The 22,746-nt window shown below is 39.0% G+C and overlaps 1 protein-coding gene and 1 non-coding gene across 2 annotated transcripts in view; one reads left to right on the top strand and one right to left on the bottom strand.

The window, feature by feature from the left end:
• LOC121737428 (dynein axonemal heavy chain 10) overlaps positions 1-22,746 on the top strand; it is a 125,132-nt gene that overhangs the window by 3,899 nt on the left and 98,487 nt on the right. Inside the window, exons 5-20 of the mRNA XM_042129106.1 lie at positions 143-373; positions 733-849; positions 3,804-3,874; positions 4,241-4,307; positions 4,986-5,095; positions 6,150-6,321; positions 11,094-11,219; positions 12,388-12,480; positions 12,922-13,112; positions 15,584-15,782; positions 16,339-16,586; positions 18,520-18,664; positions 19,150-19,263; positions 19,846-20,026; positions 20,537-20,683; positions 22,656-22,738. Coding sequence (XP_041985040.1) covers positions 143-373; positions 733-849; positions 3,804-3,874; positions 4,241-4,307; positions 4,986-5,095; positions 6,150-6,321; positions 11,094-11,219; positions 12,388-12,480; positions 12,922-13,112; positions 15,584-15,782; positions 16,339-16,586; positions 18,520-18,664; positions 19,150-19,263; positions 19,846-20,026; positions 20,537-20,683; positions 22,656-22,738 — 2,295 coding nt within the window. The remainder of the gene's footprint in view (positions 1-142; positions 374-732; positions 850-3,803; positions 3,875-4,240; positions 4,308-4,985; positions 5,096-6,149; positions 6,322-11,093; positions 11,220-12,387; positions 12,481-12,921; positions 13,113-15,583; positions 15,783-16,338; positions 16,587-18,519; positions 18,665-19,149; positions 19,264-19,845; positions 20,027-20,536; positions 20,684-22,655; positions 22,739-22,746) is intronic.
• Trnaa-agc lies at positions 16,773-16,845 on the bottom strand. The gene has a single exon. It is a non-coding gene; the product is annotated as a tRNA-Ala (tRNA).

Here is a 22,746-nt window from a genome sequence, read left to right as displayed (position 1 = left end):
CATCGTTCGACAATACATTATTGGAAAAATAATTCCCGAGCTGCAATCTAATTTTGGCGCAACAGAGTTGCAGGCGTCATCTTGTGTATACTAAATACAAAATCATTACACACCTGTCTTGAATTGCCCATTTTTTTCTCAGCGATCAGTCCCCCGCATGGTGCAATACCCCAAGCTGATAGCGTCCTTCGGAGCCCTGACTCCGCAGACCGTGGACCGCGACCGCAAGTACATCTACTTCATCAGGCAGTGCCAGGACGAGATCCCGGTGGCTGAAGACGGGTGTACCACCAGGTTGAGGATGCCAGAGTATGTCCTGGTGGGGTCGACGTCGGGGAGAATACTGATGAGCCTTGGCATGCAGTTGAAGGAGGTAATGACTATTCTACACTGACCTCTATATTGATGCGTGTAATACCTGCCATTGAGGGCTTTGGCCCACCAAAAATTCCCACCGCTGTATGTCCTGTGTCGCCAGGATCGACAGCGGTAAACAGCGCTGAATGAGCATTTTTTTTGTAACAAACATAATATGGGAATAATCCAATATTAAACACAAAAAAAAAATGTTCTTTTAGCGCTGCTACTTTTGCCAAGCGCCTCCGCGACATGAGTTGTTCCATACAAAGATGAAAATAAAGTTACTCTTTCAGCGCTGATACTTTTACAGCGAACTCTACATAGGGGACCGATATACCCCCTAAAGTAAGTAAGTTTGGTTCGTTGTTTCAGACATTCATATCGCTATACGAGAACCAGTCCCGCGAGATCCTGACGACGGGCAGCGAGGATGACCAGATGGGCCTGCAGCGGAACACCTCCACTAGCGGGGAGAAGGTGGCTTCGGAGGTAAGTACTGAATTCATACTTACTTTGTATAAACATAAGAATCGGTAAGGCAACGTCTTAACTCCAGCTACTTAAGCGGGCCCCTAAATTTTATTGCGCAATATGACGTATTGTGTAATGTTACTGACCGTCTAGGGTTGATGTTAAACGCTTTTCCATCTTATTGTCAAATAATATTGTTCAATGATATTGCACAATAAAATTGATCGTCTACGGGCCAATTAATAATCTTATATACAGGGTGTAACAAAAATAAGTGATAATACTTTAGGGTGTGTACGTGTTTCTTGTAGAGAGTTCACTGTGAAAGTAGCAGCGCTGAAAGACCAAAAAAATTTTTCACTTTTGTATGGGCAAGGGTCCGAGCGTCACGAGTTTCCCCATACAAAAGTAAAAAATTTTTTGGTCTTTCAGCGCTGCTATTTTCACAGTGAACTCTCTACAAGGAACACGTACACACCCTAAAGTATTATCACTTATTTTTGTTACACACTGTATAAAATTCTCTTGTCACAATCTTAGGCCGCGTACAGCCATGGTGACATACTTATTTAGTCACTTCAATAAAATAACACGGGCGAAATACTTTATATAGCAAAGAATCGTTTGCCGGGACAGCTAGTAATTTATAAAAAGGTACAGAAATACTTCTATTTGGAGCTACTAAACTTGTTAGTAATGTGAATGTCTGTGAAAAAAAAAATAGATATATTTAAAGTGCTGTTTGAATGTTCGGTTATTAAAATTAACCTTATTTATAATTCAAACTGCACTTTAAATATATCTAAATTTTATTCAATGTTATACATCAAATATTCAGGCAATTGAAGTTATTTTAAATACGAAATAATTAATTTAAAATCACCGGAGAACTGATTGTTTACAATCCATCACTTCATCATATTACAATCTCGCGGTTTTTACAATCTTACGATGACATATACACAAATTAAATTAAATAGTAATAGAAGAAACCTTTTCATACTTAGTTTCACAAAATCTTACAATTGCTCTCTTCACATCCATCCACTTATCAACAAACATATCACGTTCAAGATTCGCCGATTGTTACCTTATGACATAGAATCTACTAAACCTGAAATAGATCGAGCGGAGAGACCCTAATCCCTATATCCACTGTACACTTAAAAAAATACCGACATGAAAATAGAGGAAACTAGATAATCTTACAAACTTACCCTGGACTTCAACGAAAATTTGAAAGACTGACACAATTGAAAATCGATTTTTATATATTACTAGCTGTCCCGACAAACATTGCTTTGCCATATTATAATAGGTATAAAGTATTTCGCCCATATTATTTTATTGAAGTGACTAAATAAGTATGTTACCATGGCAACGACCATCGCTATCCCGTCGCACAAACAATGGTCGCCGTCAGTCTCGAGTTGTAATAATTTACTATTATTTATTCAACAAATGCACTTATCAATATAATAAGTAAACAGTAGCCGATTCTCAGACCCACTGAATAGGCATATAAAATTTGGTAAATTCAGTAAAGCCGTTTCGGAGGAGTACGGTGACTAACATTGTGACACGAGAATTTTATATATTACTAGCTGTCCCGGTGAACTTCGTGTCACTTTAAAACCTTCCCTGGGCTTCTACGAATATTTTAAGACTAAAATCAGCCCAATGCATTCAGCCGTTTTCGAGTTTTAGCGCGACTAACACATTTGAAAATCCATTTTTATATATAAGATAAGATGATGTGATGTGACACTATTAAAACATGATGAAAACCAAACACAAATTGCCACTGTGACCTGATTGTCTAAAGTGAGTGTTCCAAGACTCCCCAATAGTGGGGAAGTTTGTCCCGCGGGACCGCTCCCAGTGTTTGGAGCGGGGGCTAGAGGAGTCTAGCGGGGACTGCGGGGCTAAAATGGTCGCTTTGAAGAATCATAATATGATTAATTTTTCTAAAATCGCAAAATGCAACTCTGCTTGCAATTCATTTCTGTATTTTTGTACTGATTTGACATTTGTCAGTCTGACATTTTTGACAATTCATTTGCTGAATTGATTGAGAGGAATTGCTAAACGTGACCATTTTAGCCCCGCTGATCCCGTTCGGAACTGGGCTAATGTGATAACACATCTATAACAAGATATTCGTATTTTGTAAATGTGACCATTTTAGCCCCGCTGATCCCGTTCGGAACTGGACTAATGTGATAACACATCTATAACAAGATATTCGTGTGTGGGTTTTGTATGTTTTGTAATTGAAAATTTTTAGGGTAGAGTGTGGCTAGATATTATGTGTACTGTGTTGGAGAACTCGATAGGCGTTGTTCCGTTTTAAATTTGAAATGAATAGAATAAATTTTGTTACCGATACTTGTCTTATATTATAACTACACACTATAATAATAATAGCTCCCACACCGGTTTCGGTGACGGTGGCCGGTTTCATTGAAACCAGGCCAGTTACGCAGGTAGTGCCCAAGTGTGTGCGCAGTACACAAGAGCACTCTTTATTCCTTTACTCTCATAATCCAGTGGTACGGAAGACCGACATGACTGGCGAGAGATCAGGCGCAGGACCGACTTTTTACATGCTCATCCGACGCATGGATCATCCTCATACTTGTCAGACAATCAGGTGATCAGCCTACATTGTCACCAAACTTGGAAATAACAAGTTTCCAACGCGGGAATCGAACCCACGACCTCCGGGTCAAGAGCCGCGCTCTATACCACTAGACTACGGAGGCGTTAACTACACACTATACCCTACTACCTAAACCTTTAACTAAATCAGCTGTTGCCTACAATTGAACCACAAAGTTTGAAGCAGTGGTACTAGTTTTTGTGTAAGTTGTAAATAAATAGCAATTAGCATGTTTAAATGTTGTTTTCTTTAGTTCATTATTTAAATTAACAATAATTATTATCTAAACAAAACAATACGTTTGTTTCAGGTTAACTATCTCCGTCCCTCTGACTACCGTAGGATGTCCAACATAGCGCGGGGGGAGAACGCAGAAAGACGGTACGTTTAGGGAGATCGCAGACGACACACTGGCGCGGCCATGCCGACTGTATGGGCGCCGCAGACTCGATCACACAAAAAGTGTGTCGTCTGCGATCTACCTTACTCGTAGAATTCAAACAACCTAATATACATGATAGCCAGAATATACATGATAGAACAGTATGATGTTTTTTTTTAATAAAATTATGGGATTATTGAGCCAACGGGTCACCTGATGGAAAGCACCTGTCGTCGTCCGTCGTCTCAGACCATTGCCAATTTCAAAGATGCCTAGTATGGCCTCTTGAATTATATTCATATTAAATCACATAAATATTGTTCACAATAATAATAATGGTATTCAATAATAATGTGTTAATACAGCATGAGGAATATGCGCGCTGTGTCTTCCAATATTGGAGAAGCAACTGAAAAGGCTTCAGGAGAACAGGTATGTGCAAAGTTTTAATGAAGAAGTGGTCGGATTTTTTTTTATGAAATAAGGGGGCAAACGAGCACGGGTCACCTGATGGAAAACAACTTCCGTCGCCCATGGACACTCGCAGCATCAGAAGAGCTGCAGGTGCGTTGCCGGCCTTTTAAGGGGTAATAGGGGAGGGTACGGAAGGAAATAGGGGAGGGTAGGGAAAGGAAAAGGGTAGGGGATTGGGCCTCCGGTAAACTCACTCACTCGGCGAAACACAGCGGAAGCGCTGTTTCACGCCGGTTTTCTGTGAGGACGTGGTATTTCTCCGGTCGAGCCGGCACATTCGTGCCGAAGCATGGCTCTCCCACGTCAATATACACGGGTAAAGAAAAATACACATACAGCCGAACATATTACCTCCTCCTTTTTGGAAGTCGGTCAATTATAAACTAACCATTCATTAGAAAAAGCTTTAAATCGGTCTTAAATGAAGCAAGCCGCATAAGTTCCAGAGCGTGCCATAGACTTACACATATCACACTAACATAAAATATTCAAATACAATGAGTATTTAACTGTATGTATTGTATATAATGTATTTGAAAAAACCCTCTTTCTAGTGTAGTCCTATAAAAAAGTTTATCATCATAGTATTAAGATTTTCTTAAACAAATTATATATTTCATGCTTTTATGCTATTAGAATGCACCGGCGATAGAAGAGCCGGTGACGACGACCGGTCCCGTCAAAAGCGGCGGGTCGGCAGCCGAAGTCATCTTTGACATCGAGAACCTTGTGGGGATGGTGGAGTGGTGAGTTCTATTAACAGCCTACTAAAGCTCCCAAGTCCCAAACAAATTGAAAGATACCTTTTTTTATGAAATAAGGGGGCAAACGAGCAAACGGGTCACCTGATGGAAAGCAACTTCCGTCGCTTTTTAATATACCGCGTAGCAATACTGCACGGATGTTAATTTACTCCTTTCGTTGTCAGCGTTGATCATCAGCGAGTGGTTTATCGTTGTCAGCGTTGATCATCAGCGAGTGGCCCATATACAGAGCGTAAAAAAACAAAGTGTTGGGACATACTTTAGGGTGTGTCACAAAAGAATTGTCTTTCAGTGATGCTACTTTCATAATATTATAATTGCGGCAATGTAGTTTCTACAGAATGGCTAAAATGGTCGCTTTGAAGAATCACGATAATTATGTTTAATTTTTTTTTAAATCGCAAATGCAACTCTGCTTGCAATTCCTATCTGTATTTTTGTACTGATTTGAGATTTGTCAGTTTGACAGTTTTGACAATTCATTTGCTGAATTGATTGAGAGGAATTGCTAAATGTGACCATTTTAGCCCCGCAGGCTGTAACAAAACAAAGTTGTTATAATACTTTATTACGTGTATGTGTCCCTTACATTATAGAGTCTACTGTGTGTGTGTGAAACGCCTCCATGGTCTAGTGGTTAGAGCGCGGCTCTCGACTCCGGAGGTCATGGGTTCGATTCCCGCGTTGGAAACATGTTATTTCCAAGTCTGGTTAGGACAATGCAGGCTGATCACCTGATTGTCTGACAAGTAAGATGATCCATGATGGGCATGTAAAAAGCCGATCCTGCGCCTGATCTCTCGCCAGTCGTGTCGGTCGTCCGTCCCACTGGGCTATGAGAGTGAAAGGAAGAGACAGTGCTCTTGTGTACTGCGCACGCACTTGGGCACTATAAAACTACTCCTGCGTAACAGGCCTGGTTTCAATGAAACTGGCCACCGTCACCGAAACCGGTGTCGGGAGTATTATTACATATTTCACAGCTTCACTACTAAGCAGTAAGCGCTCTAGCTGTATACTAAACATATTTTATCAGGACCATGCAACACATCGAGGGCGACATCCAAATACCGATGCCGGACATCAAGGACGTGCTGGGTCTGCCGGACGACGCGGTGAAGGATCCCAAGCTGGTCGCGCAGCTCGAGGAGGCGGTGATGATGTGGCAGACTCATATTGACTCCACCATATCGGCATGTCTCGGCAAGGTGGGGATTTTGTTTTACTAGCTAAAAGCCGAGCTTTGTGAGGGCTCGCGTCGTTTTTCTGCGTGGTAATAATCGTTAAGTATTGTTTTTTTACATTTTAATAGTAACCAAACCTTGCCTGACCCATAGCACATCTACATATAAATAAAAAATACTTGTTAAAGCACAAATCAATAGGCCTGATAGTTTTTCTGTAAAGTATACCACAAAATGTAAAGGTTGTGGAATATACTATAAATAAGTAGCTGCAGTACACAATGGCCCACGTGGCCTACTGCAGCCACGCCAATGCGCGCCATACCATTACGGATTACCCCGTCTAAACAATGGCGATGGCTTGTAGTGGGCAAGCATGGACCATGGTGAAGGGCACCTTTAGATGTTTCTTAGTGTTGGGGTTATCTACTTTGTTCAGTAGAGGTAGCAAGGAACCTTTGGTACCACACATAGATTTATTATGAAAATTATTATCAAATATTTAATAATATTGTACCTAGAATAAAGTTAATCCTTGCATTAGTGTAGATATTTGACTAAGCAGGTCATTTGATACCTTTAGGGCCTGTTTCACTACTTCTTGATATAGTACCGCATAGGCTATCCACAACTTATTTTACAGATCCTCCATACTCTATCTGACAAGTTAAGCTGTGGATAGCCTATCCGGCACTTATTAGGAAGTGGTGAAACAGGCTCTTAACCCTACATATCACAGGGAATATTTTGACACGGACTATTATAGGCGCTAGCAGGACTAAAAATTAAATTACACTATTCCTCAAACCCAAAAAGTTTTGCTGTTTGTATTGTACTAAAACTAGAACAAAATTTGGAACAAACAGATGGACTGACAAAAATACCTTTTACAATGGACACTCGTAATATTAAAGACAAAAACACGTTTTATTACTCACTTTTGTTTATCCAAACCGTAATTTAAAGCGATTACTTGAAATTTCGCTAAGAATTAAAGATGGAATCGTTATTCTCGGGAGGCTCAATGAAATATACACAAAGGGTTCGGAGGGCCTGGGAATTGATTGACAAATGACTGCGATTCGTCAATCAACCCTACGTAGGACTGTAACCTTGAGGGACCCATTGGCAGATAGCTCTGGGGTGCAATAATAAAAACTAAGTGATAATGCTTTGGGTATGTATACTGCGTTCTGATAATAATATATTATTTAAGTTTACTGTGAGAGTAGCAGCGCTAAAAGATCCAAATGTTTTTGTCATTTGGAAGCGTCACGAATTTGCCCTGGATACAAAAGTTCGAAAAAAGTAGTCTTTTAACAATGCTCTGTAATAGGGACACATTCACACCCTAATTAAACAATACTCCCAAATTAATGATGCGCATTGAAATCTTCGCTAATTGTCGTAATCACGAAAACACCCGAATCAATGAAACGTAAGAGCAAGCAATGCACTTGCATTTTGCACCTTGTTCAAAGGAAATAGAAAAAAATATCATATAGCCGGTGACTGTCCGCTGTCGCCGGTCCGTCAATAACTGCTCACAGGGAAGCTATCGCGGCGTTACCATGATAACGTCCTGGAAGCAACGTCAGACGCCTCTACGTCGCTGCAAAGCGCTGTTTTTCTTAAAGTTAAGTTTAAAACAGCGCTTGCAGCGACGTCTTCCGAGTTCCGACGCTCGGGAAATACGACCGTTGCCGAAAAATTTTTATGCGCATTATATAACTTTGGGAGCACTGTAAGTATTATCACTTTATTTTATTAAGCCCCGTATACTCTATTTCTTTTGTTCGATACCTCCGTAGTCCGTAGTCCGTGCTTTAGAGCTTCGCTCGCAGCTTGAGTAAATACGTGACACTTCAGTTGGTATAGCGCTCTAGCTATACAGAGTTTACTATAATAAAATCAAAATGAATGAGGGTGTTTAAAATTCTATTTGTCATTGTAATGAAATAAATATTCTAATTTTATATTCTGATAATTTAATAACTACTAGAGATCGCCCAATGGTCGAAATTCGACCTTAGTTAGAACTCTTGTCTCTGGGACTCAGCAGATCTCAGACTGGCCGTGTAAGCATTGTCTAATAGTATCTAAGATTCAATAAAAAAATATAATCCATTTTCAATTTGTCAACTTGTTGTCAACAGACTTCAACCATAAATAAAAGAGTATAATTCGTATGTATAGGCTTGTCACTCAAAAATCTGTCATTTTTCCTAGTGTGTGTGTTGTAGTGTGTGTACCTAATGTTTTATTTGTTAAAAATATGTATGATAAAAGCATAATTTCAAAATAATATTAGCTCGATGCTCGATGCTGCTCCTTCACCATATAAACTATAACTGTGCAAAATTCATTCACCTACGTTTCCCCATTTTTCGTCAAAAGGGATACAAAGTTTTTGGCTCACGTATTAATATATAGATAACACTACCAAAGAGAATTAAAGTTACTTATAAACCTAGACAGAACTTTTAGTACTTACCTATTTCCAAAATGGAAAATCTTTAACCCACATACGAAAATGTTACATATCACATATTATTATCTATTAAGTTCCTCATAATAACTTACGAAGAAGATATTCATGACGTATTAACCTAATGAGTTTGAGCAGTAAACACACTTATTATCTGCTAATCGGATCCAGGGAATGCAATCTACTTAATCGAAGAACAACAGAGAGTGTGGAATAACTAGATGTGACACAACTGAGAAAAGGCTGATATTCCTATCAGGAAAATTGGTTAGGTGGACCTATGTAATCTGGTCGGGTTATTGTCAAAGTCTGCCGTAAGATCGCGACTAACATTAACTGGCCAAATAACGTAGGCCTACAATCTGTCAACTGCCCAAAATTCGTTTCTCTGACGATTTGCATTTTAAAGCTCTATTCGCTATCTTTTTAAGATGTTTTTTTGTGTCTCAAACGCCTTATTACGGTGCTTTTTACATATAATAATATATAATCGGTACCACGTTACTAACATTAGAAGCAATTAATTTTTTATATTACCCCGAGGCCCGATCCCTTCTCATTTGGATTTTCAAAGTATTTTGTGAAGAGTCCTATGTAAGAGTTTAGATTCTTTTAGGTTTTTTTTTATGAATTAAGGGGGCAAACGAGCAAACGGGGTTACCTGATGGAAAGAAACTTCCGTCCCCCATGGACACTCGCAGCATCAAAAGAGCTGCAGGTGCGTTGCCGGCCTTTTAAGAGGGAATAGGGTAATAAGGGAGGGTAGGGATGGGAAGGAAAGGGCATAGGGGAGGGTAGGGACGGGAATAGGGTAGGGGATTGGGCCTCCGGTAAACTCACTCAGTCGGCGAAACACAGCGCAAGCGCTGTTTCACGCCGGTTTTCTGTGAGAACGTGGTATTTCTCCGGTCGCGCCGGCCCATTCGTGCCGAAGCATGGCTCTCCCACTTATAAACATGTACTCACTTTTTCGTTGCTCAGTTAGCTTTTATTCACAACAATTTTTATCAAAATCCGTTCATCCAACCAATCCAACCAACTGTAATATTTAGTAGTAACTAGTAAGATCCAGTAAAACTCACATGCATGTCGCGGATAGTCTGAGCTCCATCGACTTGGGTCCAATTATACATGTCTAATGGACCGAGCGCCAAATTATATTATCCGCTATACCTCCTTGAAGCTTGGGAGTTTGTGTGGGTGGCGCGCATTGTCTCTTAGACTATCTTGATTTCAGAACATAATATTGAATAATTTGTTTTGGTGTGTGGTATAGCAAAGATAGTATACAGTAGAACAACGCAGTCGTGTTTTAAAAAAACAAACTCAATATACAGGGTGTAACAAAACTAAGTGATAATACTTGGGGTGTGTATGTTTCCTCTGTATTGAGTTCACCGTGAAAATATTCCCCAGCGTCAGTATTTTTCCCACATTTTGTATGGGAAAGATCCTGATGCTGGGGCCCATACAAATCACCAAAAATTTGATCTTTCAGCGCTCCTACGTTCACAGTTAACTCTATCAAGCCCCATAAGATCACCGATGATCAAGACAACAATAGAATAACAATAGATTTCCAAGAATCCGCGATCGAAGGACGTTAAACGCGCTATTTTGTGCACAAATTACCTATACAATACAGGGTCTCTTAGGCCATTTTGGGATGTCCTTGGACATATCTATAAAGAATCTCAGTCGATTCCTTAAAATGAAACCTAACACAGCAACATGTTTCACGCGCGACGTGGTACTGCATTGTTTTCTTCCTTCTTATTAACTTAGTGTTGGTTGCACCAACTTCCTTTAACTTTAACTATAACTATAACTTTAACTACAATGCAAAATGTCAAATTTTCTTTGGTTAAAGTAAAAAATGGACGCCATATTTAACCATAACCATAGAGCTCGACAAGGCTGGCACGTGGCAAAAAAGGAACTAACGCTGTCATCATACAAAAACGCAATTTTTGACAGCTCTCCTTTACCAGCAAGCCCCAGCCTACGTTCATTTAAAGCCTTGTCGGACCAGCAACGTCTTCTGTGGTCAAAGTTAAGGTTAAAGTTAAATTAGCCTTAAATATAACCATAAATTTGACCATAACTTTAACTTTAACCTTGCATATGGTGCAACCCACCCTTAATATCACGCTACTCGCTAATGTATGCGTATTGCGTGCGCCCAATTCGGATGGTTTAGATTTTAGAAGATGGATTACCGTATACTATTTACATTGTAGTAGCTTTGCATGTTATAATATTATCAGTTATTGAGAAATTTCACTACTTCTATTAATTGTATTTGCAGACAAAAGAGGGAGAGGGACCGGTAGCAGAGTACAAATATTGGAGGGAAAGAGATGCAGAGATATCTCTTCTGGTGGAACAACTGAAGCAGCCGATGGTGGTGAAAATACTGTCGTTGTTGAAGTCTGCGGGGTCTACTTATTTGGAGGTAATCGTCCATCAAATTTGAGAGGTATGCAAATTTGGACTTTGATGAACAGGCGCAAGGTTGAAATTCCTGAAATTCGTGAGCACTGTATACTTAGTGTGTTGTAGTAACAAAATCTTAAGTCCCAAGGCACGTCGATATATCATTATCAAAGCACTTAGCAATATTGCTGAATTGCCAAAACTTTTTGGTTTGCAACTTAACTTAGAGATTGCCGAAATCTTGTAAAACAAAAAATGCTTTCTGAAAGTGAGGCCACACTGCTCTAGTGCGTTGCGTTGTGGCAACAGAATATCGCCAAGTATGCCACAGAGCTGAGTTTGGCAACGCAAATTACATAGTGGCAGCGCAGCGCGTCATTCTACCTCCCATTTTATCTCTTGTCCGTCGTTCCGTCAAAACGCTGCGACAACGCAACGTATCAATATAGTATGTTGTAAAATATGTAGGAGTGGCTCAGGGCCGGGACACAAAAACACGATACGACGTCCTGTCGTATCGTGCCCCGGCCCTAAGGGCCGTAAAAAACTAGGACACAACATCGTACGACGTCGTATGACGTCGTGTCGTAGAAAGTCATCTTTGAATTTCTACGTGAGTTTCTACGACGCGACGTCGTACGATGTCGTACGATGTCGTGTCGTAGTTTTTTATGGCCCTTAGGGCCGGGACACAAAAACACGACTCGACGTCGTGTCGTACCACAACGCGACGTAGAAATTCAATGATGAGTTTCTACGACGCGACGTCGTACGATGTCGTGTCCCAGTTTTTTTACGACGCGCGTCGTAGATTCCCACCACACGACGTCGCATCGTGAAACGACGTCGCGACACAAAAACACGATACGACACGACGTCGTATCGTGTTTTTGTGTCCCAGCCCTAAGGGCCAGGCCACAACACTGCCTTGCTACGTCGCATCGTATAAATCTACGACGCCGCAGAACGCATCGTGAAAATTTCCGATGTAAGGAGTTCTCGTATCCAAATTTAACTTAGGGCCAGGCCACAACACTGCGTTGCGACATCGTTGTCGTAATGTGACGGCGCACCGCATCGCACTCAAGCATTGTGACCTCGCTGTAACTCCCAATTCCCAAAGTTTGGTGAAAAATGGTCTCGAGCGGGATTTGTTTTCATTGCAGGGCTTCAACAACTATAAAGAGAAACTCATGGACCAGTACAATCTCGCCGGCGACAATTTGAAATTCCTCTCCACTTTGATGCGTTTCTTCAGGGTGAGATTTTTGATTTGATTTAAAGTGATGACCGCTTTTTACGACTTGACATTTTGTTAGGTCATTTTGTTAAGATGTTTTTGTTTTTATCATTTTGTAGGCATATTTCTTCAGCAAGCAATTGTTGTTACTCTAACTTTTTTAAAGAATGCTGTTATTTTTTTATGAACTTTTGTGAAGTTTGCGTATAAACATATTATTTTGGCGTCTTATAATAGTAGAATATTATTTAAGCTACATAAACTTCATGAGTGATTTAATATTAAACTGTAATATTTAGATGTCTATAATACACTTTGCAGTATGCATGTAGCGAAGACCGAAGCCCGGGAGTATATTTTGACACTTAGGTTTAACATTATCAACATGTCATGAAATTTTCTTGTATGAATTGTACGCTATAGCCCATCCTTACTTCCAAAACACACAACTTTATTTCAGGTGATCGAGGACGATTCCCCGCTGCAGCACGTCCTGGACATGCTGCCGGAGATGGTGGAGAGCATCTACATGATGTGGGTGCTGTCGAAGGGCTACCGGACTGATGACACCATGGTGCCTCTCCTCGCACGCATATCCTGGGCCCTCTGCGACAAGATGGAGAGATTCCTTGATGTTTACAAGCTATTTGAGTACGCGTGTTATTTGTATAAATTCGTTACTATTGTGGGAAGCTGTTATTTAATTTAACTTCTATGCTGCCGTCCTTATCATAAACAACGCATCTGCATGGCGGCAACTTTCGAGTAATTCGCGCCTAAAGTTTTATTTCTTTTTTTTTTATTGTCCCTTTGAAACTAACAGGAATATTCCAAATATTTTTATTTTATTTCGTGCCTTTAAATGTTAACTTTGCATATACGATGCTATATTTACATATTTAGTTATTTTTAATATTTTTAAAGACGGAAAATTGTTTATGACTAGAAAACATTGCAATAATGTTAATTTACTAAGCATAACCAACGCATGTGTGACAGTTGCGTTGTTTATGTCTAGGAAATGCATAATTGTGATGCTTATGCTTAGCATAGATTAGGGAATTACTTACATTTAAGTTGCACATATAGGTTCAATATGACTAGCAAAGAATGATAAGATCAGCTCACATGCATTTATTTTTTTGTAACCGAACAAAAATGAAAACAACTTTAGATAGATGCATAGCAATCCATGAACCGGTACATTATTTCTTAACCCTTAATCAGGCCCCATGTGCACTGGCATTAGGTAAAAAATATTTTTAAATATTATGGTGTGGGACCTTAATTTTTACCTGTACAATGTATACCTAAGAACTGTTTCTTAAAAAATATTAAAAGTAAGACAAAAACTTAGCGGTCGTATTAAGTGGCAGTAACGAAGTGCCCTATGCCTGTTAAGGAGCTCTCTGGCGTTTTATAATTTGTTTCCATTATCCCTATTTTTACTTAGGAAGCTGCACACTTTGAACTTTGATCTCTTTCTCTGTCATATGAGATGGTGAACTATTCACAAGAATTGAAGAATTTTGAATACTTACCTAAGATTACTGTTTTGTAAGCGTGTAATTACCACACGTAGTATCGACTAGAAGAATGTTATTTTTGTTAATAATAAACCTAATAATTTACAGTTATATTTTTATTTCAAAATCATCTCTTATATAATGGAAACAGTGTCCATCATACTACCGCCTGACGGGCATAGGGCATAATATAATTACCACTTACTTAGAATAATGATTTTTCCCAAAATGAATTGTTTAGTAAAAAAAATTTAGCTTTATACGAAAGATACAAAATCAAAAATATATATTGGTAATCAAAAAAAGGTTTTATGAATTTAAAAAAAGACAAAGGTCACTATAAAACTCCAATTACCTAGGTGGTTGATAAATCGTACTTTGTCTGATTAAGGGTTAATTTATTAGTTGTACTTAGTTTATCACAATTATTTTCATGGCAATTCTTAACTTAATAAAAGCTGTACTAAAATATGACAAAAAAATAAGTTGTACTAAAAAATAAATAAAATATAATATTATTACTCAAAGAAAACCTGATCTCAATTATTTTAGCCATATTTTAGTAGATCTTATCATTCTTTGCTAGTCATATATTGAACGTACAGTTCGACAAGGCTTTAAATGAATATGTCAATGATGTCAATGGGCGCTGCTGGTAAAGGAGAACTGTCAAAAATGGCTTTTTTGTATGATAGCAGCGTTAGTTCCTTTTCTCGCCATGTTCATTTAAAGCCTTGTCGAACTGTATGTGCAACTTAAATGTAAGTAATTCCCTAATGTTTGCTAAGCATAAGCATCACAATTGTGCATTTCCTAGACATAAACAACGCAACTGTCACACATGCGTTGATTATGCTTAGTATTTCATACATCGAAATTCTAAGTAAAATAGTCATAAAAAACGCATGTTTGCTTATGATGTATAATTACTAGTAATAAGTTTGGAAAATGTCACATACGCTGTTTATGACTAACAATAAAATTAAAACTATAGAAGATATTTAAAAAAGAATGATTGATCCTGGCAGATCTTGTTTCAGCGATTCCGAATATACTAATAACTCAATTTCGTAAAAAATGTCGATTGCGTTGTTTATGCTTAGGACGGCAGTATGGCGTCTTTTTGGACGCCTATGTAGTTCAGCGTTGCCCGGTTTCTGAATTTTTTTGATAGTTCATCTATTCAACAGCTGCACGTGAAAACTTTAACTTATTAGAAATGCTATTAAAAATCTAAACCGATATCACAAAACCTTAGAAACTGAGCAAAAGTCGATTTAAAAGATATGCGAATTGTAAGCTATGTAATATAAGCTATGGTTATATGCGTTACTTTAAGGGCCTGTTTCACCAGTTTCTGATAAAGTGCCGAATAGGCTACTCATAGCTTTTTTGACAGATTCTCCATACTTCATCTGTCAAGATAAGTGGTGAGTAGCCTATTCGGCACTTATCAGGAAGTGGTGAAACAGGCCCTTAGACGCATATAACCATTTCATAAGCAACGTTATCTTAAGACGCAGCGAGTCCCACATACCCTCGGCAGGATGGCCCATTCCCGCGGGAAGCGGAAAAAGAACTTTATAATTATTCCAGCAACTCAAACGAGGAAGTCCTCGCACTCTGTCAAGCGGGTCAAGCCATCATGGTGGTGTGGCACGAGCTGTACCGCAGCACGCGGCGCAACATCGAGCTGAGCGGCAAGGGCGCGCGGTGGGAGTTCGACCAGCCCCGACTCTTCACCAGGACGGACTATATCGGGAACGTGGCTGGGGATCTGGGGAAGGTTGTGCAGGTGATTAGGATGTTGTTTCCGTCATAAATAATAATCATAATAGACGTGTTTGTCTGTCTTCCCGCTGACACTAAAGGATTTCGTTGGTATGCAGATACTTTGACTCCAAGAAAAGATAATAGTTTTTTTGCGGAAAACGGTGTGGTTTTCAGGCGATGAACGATTTTCGGTGCAATAAAATTTCTGTGCATGTGTGTTCTGACGACGTGAAGTTTTTATAAAATTATTTTCTTTTAATAAACTTAGTTTAAAATATAGATCAGATGAGTTTATTACTTCTGGCGACACCCCCGGAGTGTGACCCGATTATTAAGGTTCCGTACCCGAAGGGTAAAAACGGGATTCTATTACTAATACTTCGATGGACGATGTCCATCCGTCTGTCTGTCTCCATGCTGTATCTCAAGAACCGCTATAATTAGATTTCTATCACAGATTATCTATTTCTGTTGCCGCTCTATAATATTATATAAATTGTTGCTAAGCCCTCCGTGCGTGAGTCCAACTTGCACTTGGCCAATTAATTTTTGTCCATGAACATTTTCTCTTTCTCCAGGTCCTTATAGATTTCGAGCGCATCTTCGGCGCGGAGCTCAAGTCCATCATCAGCGACCCAACCCAGATCGACGACGTCCGCAAACGCGTCAAGAACCTCGTCTTCGCCATCCGTACCGTGGACTTTAGTGTCTTCGTGTTCGACAACAAGGAGAACTGGGACGTCATCATGAGTGACTTCTGGAATGAAGTCAAGCGGCTGGAGGACGAAGCCAAGAACTACATCAATCAGAGCTTCGGAAATCTAAGGTATTTGTTATAGTGCTTTCTGGATCTTATAAATTCAAAGAATAATAACAAGGATAGCGACATGATCTTCAGCGAATTTTTGTCATTTTCATCATAAAAGTCACGTTATTAGCTTAGTAAAATATTTTCATGGTCCATACAATAATATTAATTTACATCATTCAGTTGTCAAGTAAAAATAATTATTGGAGGCGCCGGGTATCGATCCCGGTACCTCTCGCATGCTAAGCGAGCGCTCTACCATCTGAGCTACGCCCCCGTTGATAAGAGTGGTGAAATTTACAATCCGATATCATTAATTATCATGATTCGAAAGTGTTCTAGTTAAGAAACTAGTTTAAAAACACGTAATAAGTGTTGTAAAAGAATTAATTCAAGGCAAGGCCAATATTATATCAGTTTTGGTATCAGTAATATATTTTTTAAAGATAAATGATAATATTAAGAAGAATTGCACACAGCACAATCCGTGATCAATAGGTATTAGGTACCTATTGATTTCAGAAAAAAAGACCGCCATTACGCTTATTTTTTAATGTTTTTTTATTACCCGTGATCAATCTGAAAATTGAACAAAATAACTAATGTTCTATACATAGAACATTAGTTATTTTGTTCAATTTTCAGAAAAAAAGACCGCCATTACGCTTATTTTTTAATGTTTTTTTATTACCCGTGATCAATAGGTACCTAATACCTAGTGCTGTGTACCTTGTGCTGTGTGCAATTCTTCTTACCACGATTAAACTACCATGGTCTCCACGATTAAACTACCATGGTCTTAACCAGACCAGTAGCTTAGACCCTTTCGAAAAAAAAAAAAAAAAAAAGCAATTCTTCTTAATATTATCATTTATCATCTAAATATCATCTAAATTATACAATTGTATAATTTAGATGATATTTAAAAAATTGACTAGTTATTAAAACAAGATGAGATTTACTCTCTCAAAATTAAATTATCGCGTGGAGCGGGTACTAAAAATACTTTCATATTAATAGAGTCTGGAGAAATCGTTTTAAACCGATCAGTTTATAAATAGAAGGAGCGATGTTCGTGACGTCATAATAATATTATTATGTTAATGTTAATAATAAATAAAAAGCAAAGCTAATGTCAAAGTTATATTAAAGCTTAAAAATTTAACTCGAGTCCTGACCATGTAAAAAACATTTTTATTGTCTCCTCATTTGCTTAACCTGACCAGTACTACTTCAATCGGTTACAGGCACTTACAATATAGATTGACTGACAAAATCATTACTCAATAATATTATTATTTGTATAAAAAACTCGTCATAAAAAAATGACGCGAGAACGTTATTAATTTTGGAATGTGCCGTTCCGTGAAAAACCGTTCGTAATTTTTTTTTAAATTGGCAGCTAAAACATCACGCTAGGGTGGCAAGTCTGCCAATTTAAAGAGTAATTTTTATGTGGTAAATTAAGTTCAGTTTTTAACAGACTTCCAAAAAACGAGGAGGTGATATGTTCGGCTGTGGATATATTTTTTATGGCTCAATTAAAGAAGCATCGCAATGCCACGTCACGTCGCAACCCTATAATTGGTCGCTGTTAAGCATTAGCGTACCTACTAAGTAGTATTAACACATTTTTTTTAAATTTTGAATGGAATCTGATTCTAAATGATCTTAAAAACATAACTGCATTCATAACTAAATCATATGTAATTTTTTGTGGGTTATTTTTTTAAACGGGCTTTGGCCCACCACATATTCCCACCACTGTATCTCCTGTATTGCCAGGATCGACAGCGGTATCCAACCACAAAATTCTTTGATATGATCTCAGGGAGCCCAAGGGACATGCTAAAGCTGTCTTGGGACCCGCTGCAACGAAATTCATCAGAAGGAAATAGGAGGAATTTTTGTGGATTAGTACACATATGCTTAACAGCGTCATTATTGTCAGATCATCAGAGGAGGCTCTGGACGTGCTGCTCAAGTTCATGGACTTCAAAACCCGGGACGCGATCAAGCAGCAGCTGGCCACCAAGTTCGAGCTGGTCATGACGCAGTTTATCAAGGAGATCACCGCCATGGAAGATGCCTTCACGGTATGGAGGCTAGGTTAAGTTTTAATAAAGCCCAAGTTATGAACAAGTTGGGTCCGAGGTGAGGCAAATTTTATACACTTTTAGGGCGAAGCCAAACGAGCGTAATTTGTGAGTCGTGAGCCGCAGAATTTCTGCCGGACAGAATTTTTTTCATACAAATCACGACTCACAAAATTACGCTCGTGTGAATCAAACAGGTCTTTTGTATGAAACTGAATGCAGCTGAATTCTGCCCGGCAGAAATTCTGCGACTCACAACTCACAAATTACGCTCGTTTGGCTTCCCCCTTAAACGTTAAACATGAGATTTTGTCTACTTCCTACGTCCCTTTCCTTTTTACATGCTACCTACATTTTACTCTTATGAGTGAAGACATTGCCTATCTTTCACATTTTGAATATTAGCACTTATTTGGGAATAGAATTATACTAGCAGGTACTAATTGTCATTAGAATATTGGTCTTTTACAACTTTTTTCTGACAGCGTCACCGTAAAAATCCCCCACTGCTGCGCCATCATCCGCCCTCAGCCGGTGCGGTGTACTGGGCCCGGGCGTTCTTCGACAAGATGAAACAGGCGATACTGAAGTTTCAGAAGGTGAGACAAGGATGGCAGATGCTTCCTTACAATAAAGATTGTTGGTGAATACTACAGTAAGAACTGCTGGTGAATGCATTGACTCTAATAGCAAGCAACAACTGTAGCAAATGTAAAGCTACACAAACTGTACTTATTCATGGTCTACGAAAACTCGCACTTAGAATGATATTTCATAAATCATACCTATTAGACCGGCGATTTAGTTCCAATAGCAAAGGGAAGCACTCCCTTGTATAGATAATGATTAAGATGACGAGCTATAAGATATATGGAGGTAAGCCGTCGAGCAACCAATACGGTAGGAGTTCTAAGAACCCCACGACACTACATCACACACCACACGAATTTAAATTTTAATAAAAAAAGTCAAATCTAGTGTAAAATAATACATAGTTATGGACCACAATATGAATGTGTGTGTGAATGTGCGTAACATGATACGAATCATAATTAAATTGAAATTTAAATAGAAAGGGGCAAATCCAGTGTAAAATAATTCATAGTTCATAAACCACAACATGTGTTAATATGTGTGATCTAAGTTTCTTGGTGACAATACATTTAGGAATATTCCTGCAGGTTCCAGAGTTGAACGATTGCGAGCAGAAAAAGGAAGCTTTCGCCCAGTACAAGAGACTGTCCAAGAGTATCAAGGAGTATGAGGAGCAGAAGTATAAGGAGTGGCTGCAGAAAGCCTCGCAGTTTGTCGATGACATGATGAAGAAGAACATCCTACGTGTGGTCTTCAAGAAAGAGGAAGGTATGATAATGGATATTCCCTTATTATTTCCTTTTCTTCAGAGATTCCCTTCTCGTTCTTTATGACACTTTATACTTTGATACTTTGCTTATAATATATCTGCTTTTTCTATATGATGCATAATGAGAAGTGCACTATCTTACCTAGAGATAATTTTAGCGAACTAAATTTCGGCTTTCAGAATTTCGTCATCATTAACAGCGAGAAAATGAATAGATGCTCGGATATTATTTGTAAATATAAGCATAAATGCTGCTTTATACCGTACCACAATAATACATTTTGTCACTTAATTTACGGCCGTTCCCAATATTTGATCTATCTCTGGTTTTGCCCTACTAGAGATAGGAATAGCTCACATTAGACATTAGGGACATATGTTTTATGTCAATTGGGAGCTATTCCTATCTCTGGTAGGGCAAAACCAGAGATAGATCAAATATTGGGAATGGCCGTTAATCCATTTTGTTTTTTCAAGACGTTCTTATTGTCGATTCTTGCCCATCACAGATCCCGTTCCAAACTCGGGACGCAGCATGAAAGCGACAGAAGCTGGTAAGGCTTACCTCGCGAGGCGACGCGGATCCAACACCTCGTTACGACCCGTGGACATCGTGAATAAGGAGATTGCCGAGAAACGGAGACGAGACAAAGCTCGTGAGTTATTTTGTGACGTCGAGAATTTCACTTCAAACCTTACCAACGTGAAATTGAAATACTTATTATTTAAAGAACATGTTTCAAAAATGTAAGATTATTTTATTATATTAACTTGAAAGTAATATAATATGAATCAGACTAATCACGGAAAGGAGATTTTTGTAAATGTGTACGTTAGTTTCTTTTTTACGCAAACACTAATGATTTTGATCAAATTTCTTATTATGCTAGTGGTTTAGATCTGGATTGAATTTAACCTAAATTTTGTACCGAAAAGGTACGGTGTTAGTATGAGACATTTATATTATTTAACGAGCTTTTGCCCGTGGCTTCGCTCGCGTTAAGAAGTATTATTATATACAAACTTTCATCCCCTATTTGAACCCCTTGGGGTTGGAATTTACCAAAATCTTTCCAAAATTTCAGCCCGATCCGTCCAGTGGTTTGGGCTGTGCGTTGATAGATCACTATGTCAATCAGTGAGTCAGTCACCATTGAGTTTTATATATATATATATATATATATATATATATATATATATATATATATATATATATATATATATATATATATATATATATATATATATATTTTGCGGCAGAGAACAGCTAAAAGTTTATTTTTTCATAAGAGCTACGCCGTCCTTGAGGTACGCTTTAAAAGCAATTCTAGGAAGCGTTATGAAATCTTCAAAGTAAACTAGAAGTATCTACGTTAACCACAAAGCCCTGGCCTTGAACACTCCAAGGCACTAATTCCTGACTTCAACAAGAAACAATCAGAATTAGTGCTCACCTTGGGTAGGAACCAATTAAGAATCCTTACCAGAAGCCTAACTGGGCACTGCAAGCTCAACAAACACCTAAACAGAATGGGTATTTGTAGCATAAGGACTTGCAGATTCTGTGAGGAGGATGAAACACCTATTCACCTTCTCCTCGACTGCCCTGCTCTACTACAGAGCAGGAACAGGCACCTTGGTCGCCACGAATACTCGTCCACAGAGGAAATTCGTGGCACCAACCCCAACCATACCGTTCAATTTATGAGCAGTATTGGGTTGGGGATGATACTCTAGTACGAAGGAGTCACAATAGATCCCATGACCCATGAGGGTCGCAGTGACGTCAGGGCTACAGCGACCTGCCTTCTTTATAAAAAAAAATCTACGTTAAAATGAAAAATTTTGTTGTCATATATTATGAACCAAGAGCCCACGAGGGCCAGACCTTCCTTCGTTTCGTAAAGCTGAAAGTTTACCTGTTTGTGACCTTTATAGAGGTAAGAAAGTTACTTTAGGAGGTATCCGGTTCTGAGGGTCTAACTGACCTTCGTGAAGGACTAAAGCTCTATTTCATAGCTTATATTCTTCGCGGTAAGTGGAGGAATCTCGTTTTCCAGTGCCGGACATTTTTGACAGTTGCTTCTCACTTCTAGACACCCTCAAAGTGGACAAAGTCTAATAATTTAAGAAAGTTTAAGGGTGGGAAGTAACTGTCAAAAGTATCCGGCACTGGAAGACGCGATTTCTCCATATAAGCTATGAAATTGAACTTTACTCCTTCACGGAGGTCAGGTAGACCTTCAGAACTGGATACCTCCTAAAGTAACCGAAACTCCATAGTCCATGGTCTCCATAGTCACAAACAGGTAAAATGTCAGCTTTACGAAACGAAGGAAGGTCTGGCCCTCGCGGGCTCTTGCTTTATTTTTTATATTTTTGACTAGATGACGCCCGCAACTCCGTTACGCCAAAACTCGTTTATCGCGCGGGAACCGTACCTTTTTCCGGATAAAAATTAAGTATCCTATGTCCTTTCCCGGGACTCAAAGTATCTTCATATCAAATTTCAGCAAAATCGGTTGAGCGGTTTGGGCGTGAAGAGGTAACAGAGACAGACACACTTTCGCATTTATAATATTAGTATGGATTGTATGTTTTTCGTTTCTGTGACTTGTGTATTTTCAGTGATGCTGATGCGTATACCCGGCCAGCACTACGAACACGTGCGCTCGCCGAGCTCAGCCTCACTTCTTGCGAAGGAGGGACTGGTAAGTTT

Source organism: Aricia agestis, chromosome 20 (assembly GCF_905147365.1).
Source record: "Aricia agestis chromosome 20, ilAriAges1.1, whole genome shotgun sequence".
Lineage (NCBI taxonomy): Eukaryota > Metazoa > Arthropoda > Insecta > Lepidoptera > Lycaenidae > Aricia > Aricia agestis.
This window is presented reverse-complemented; position numbering and strand designations above follow the sequence as displayed.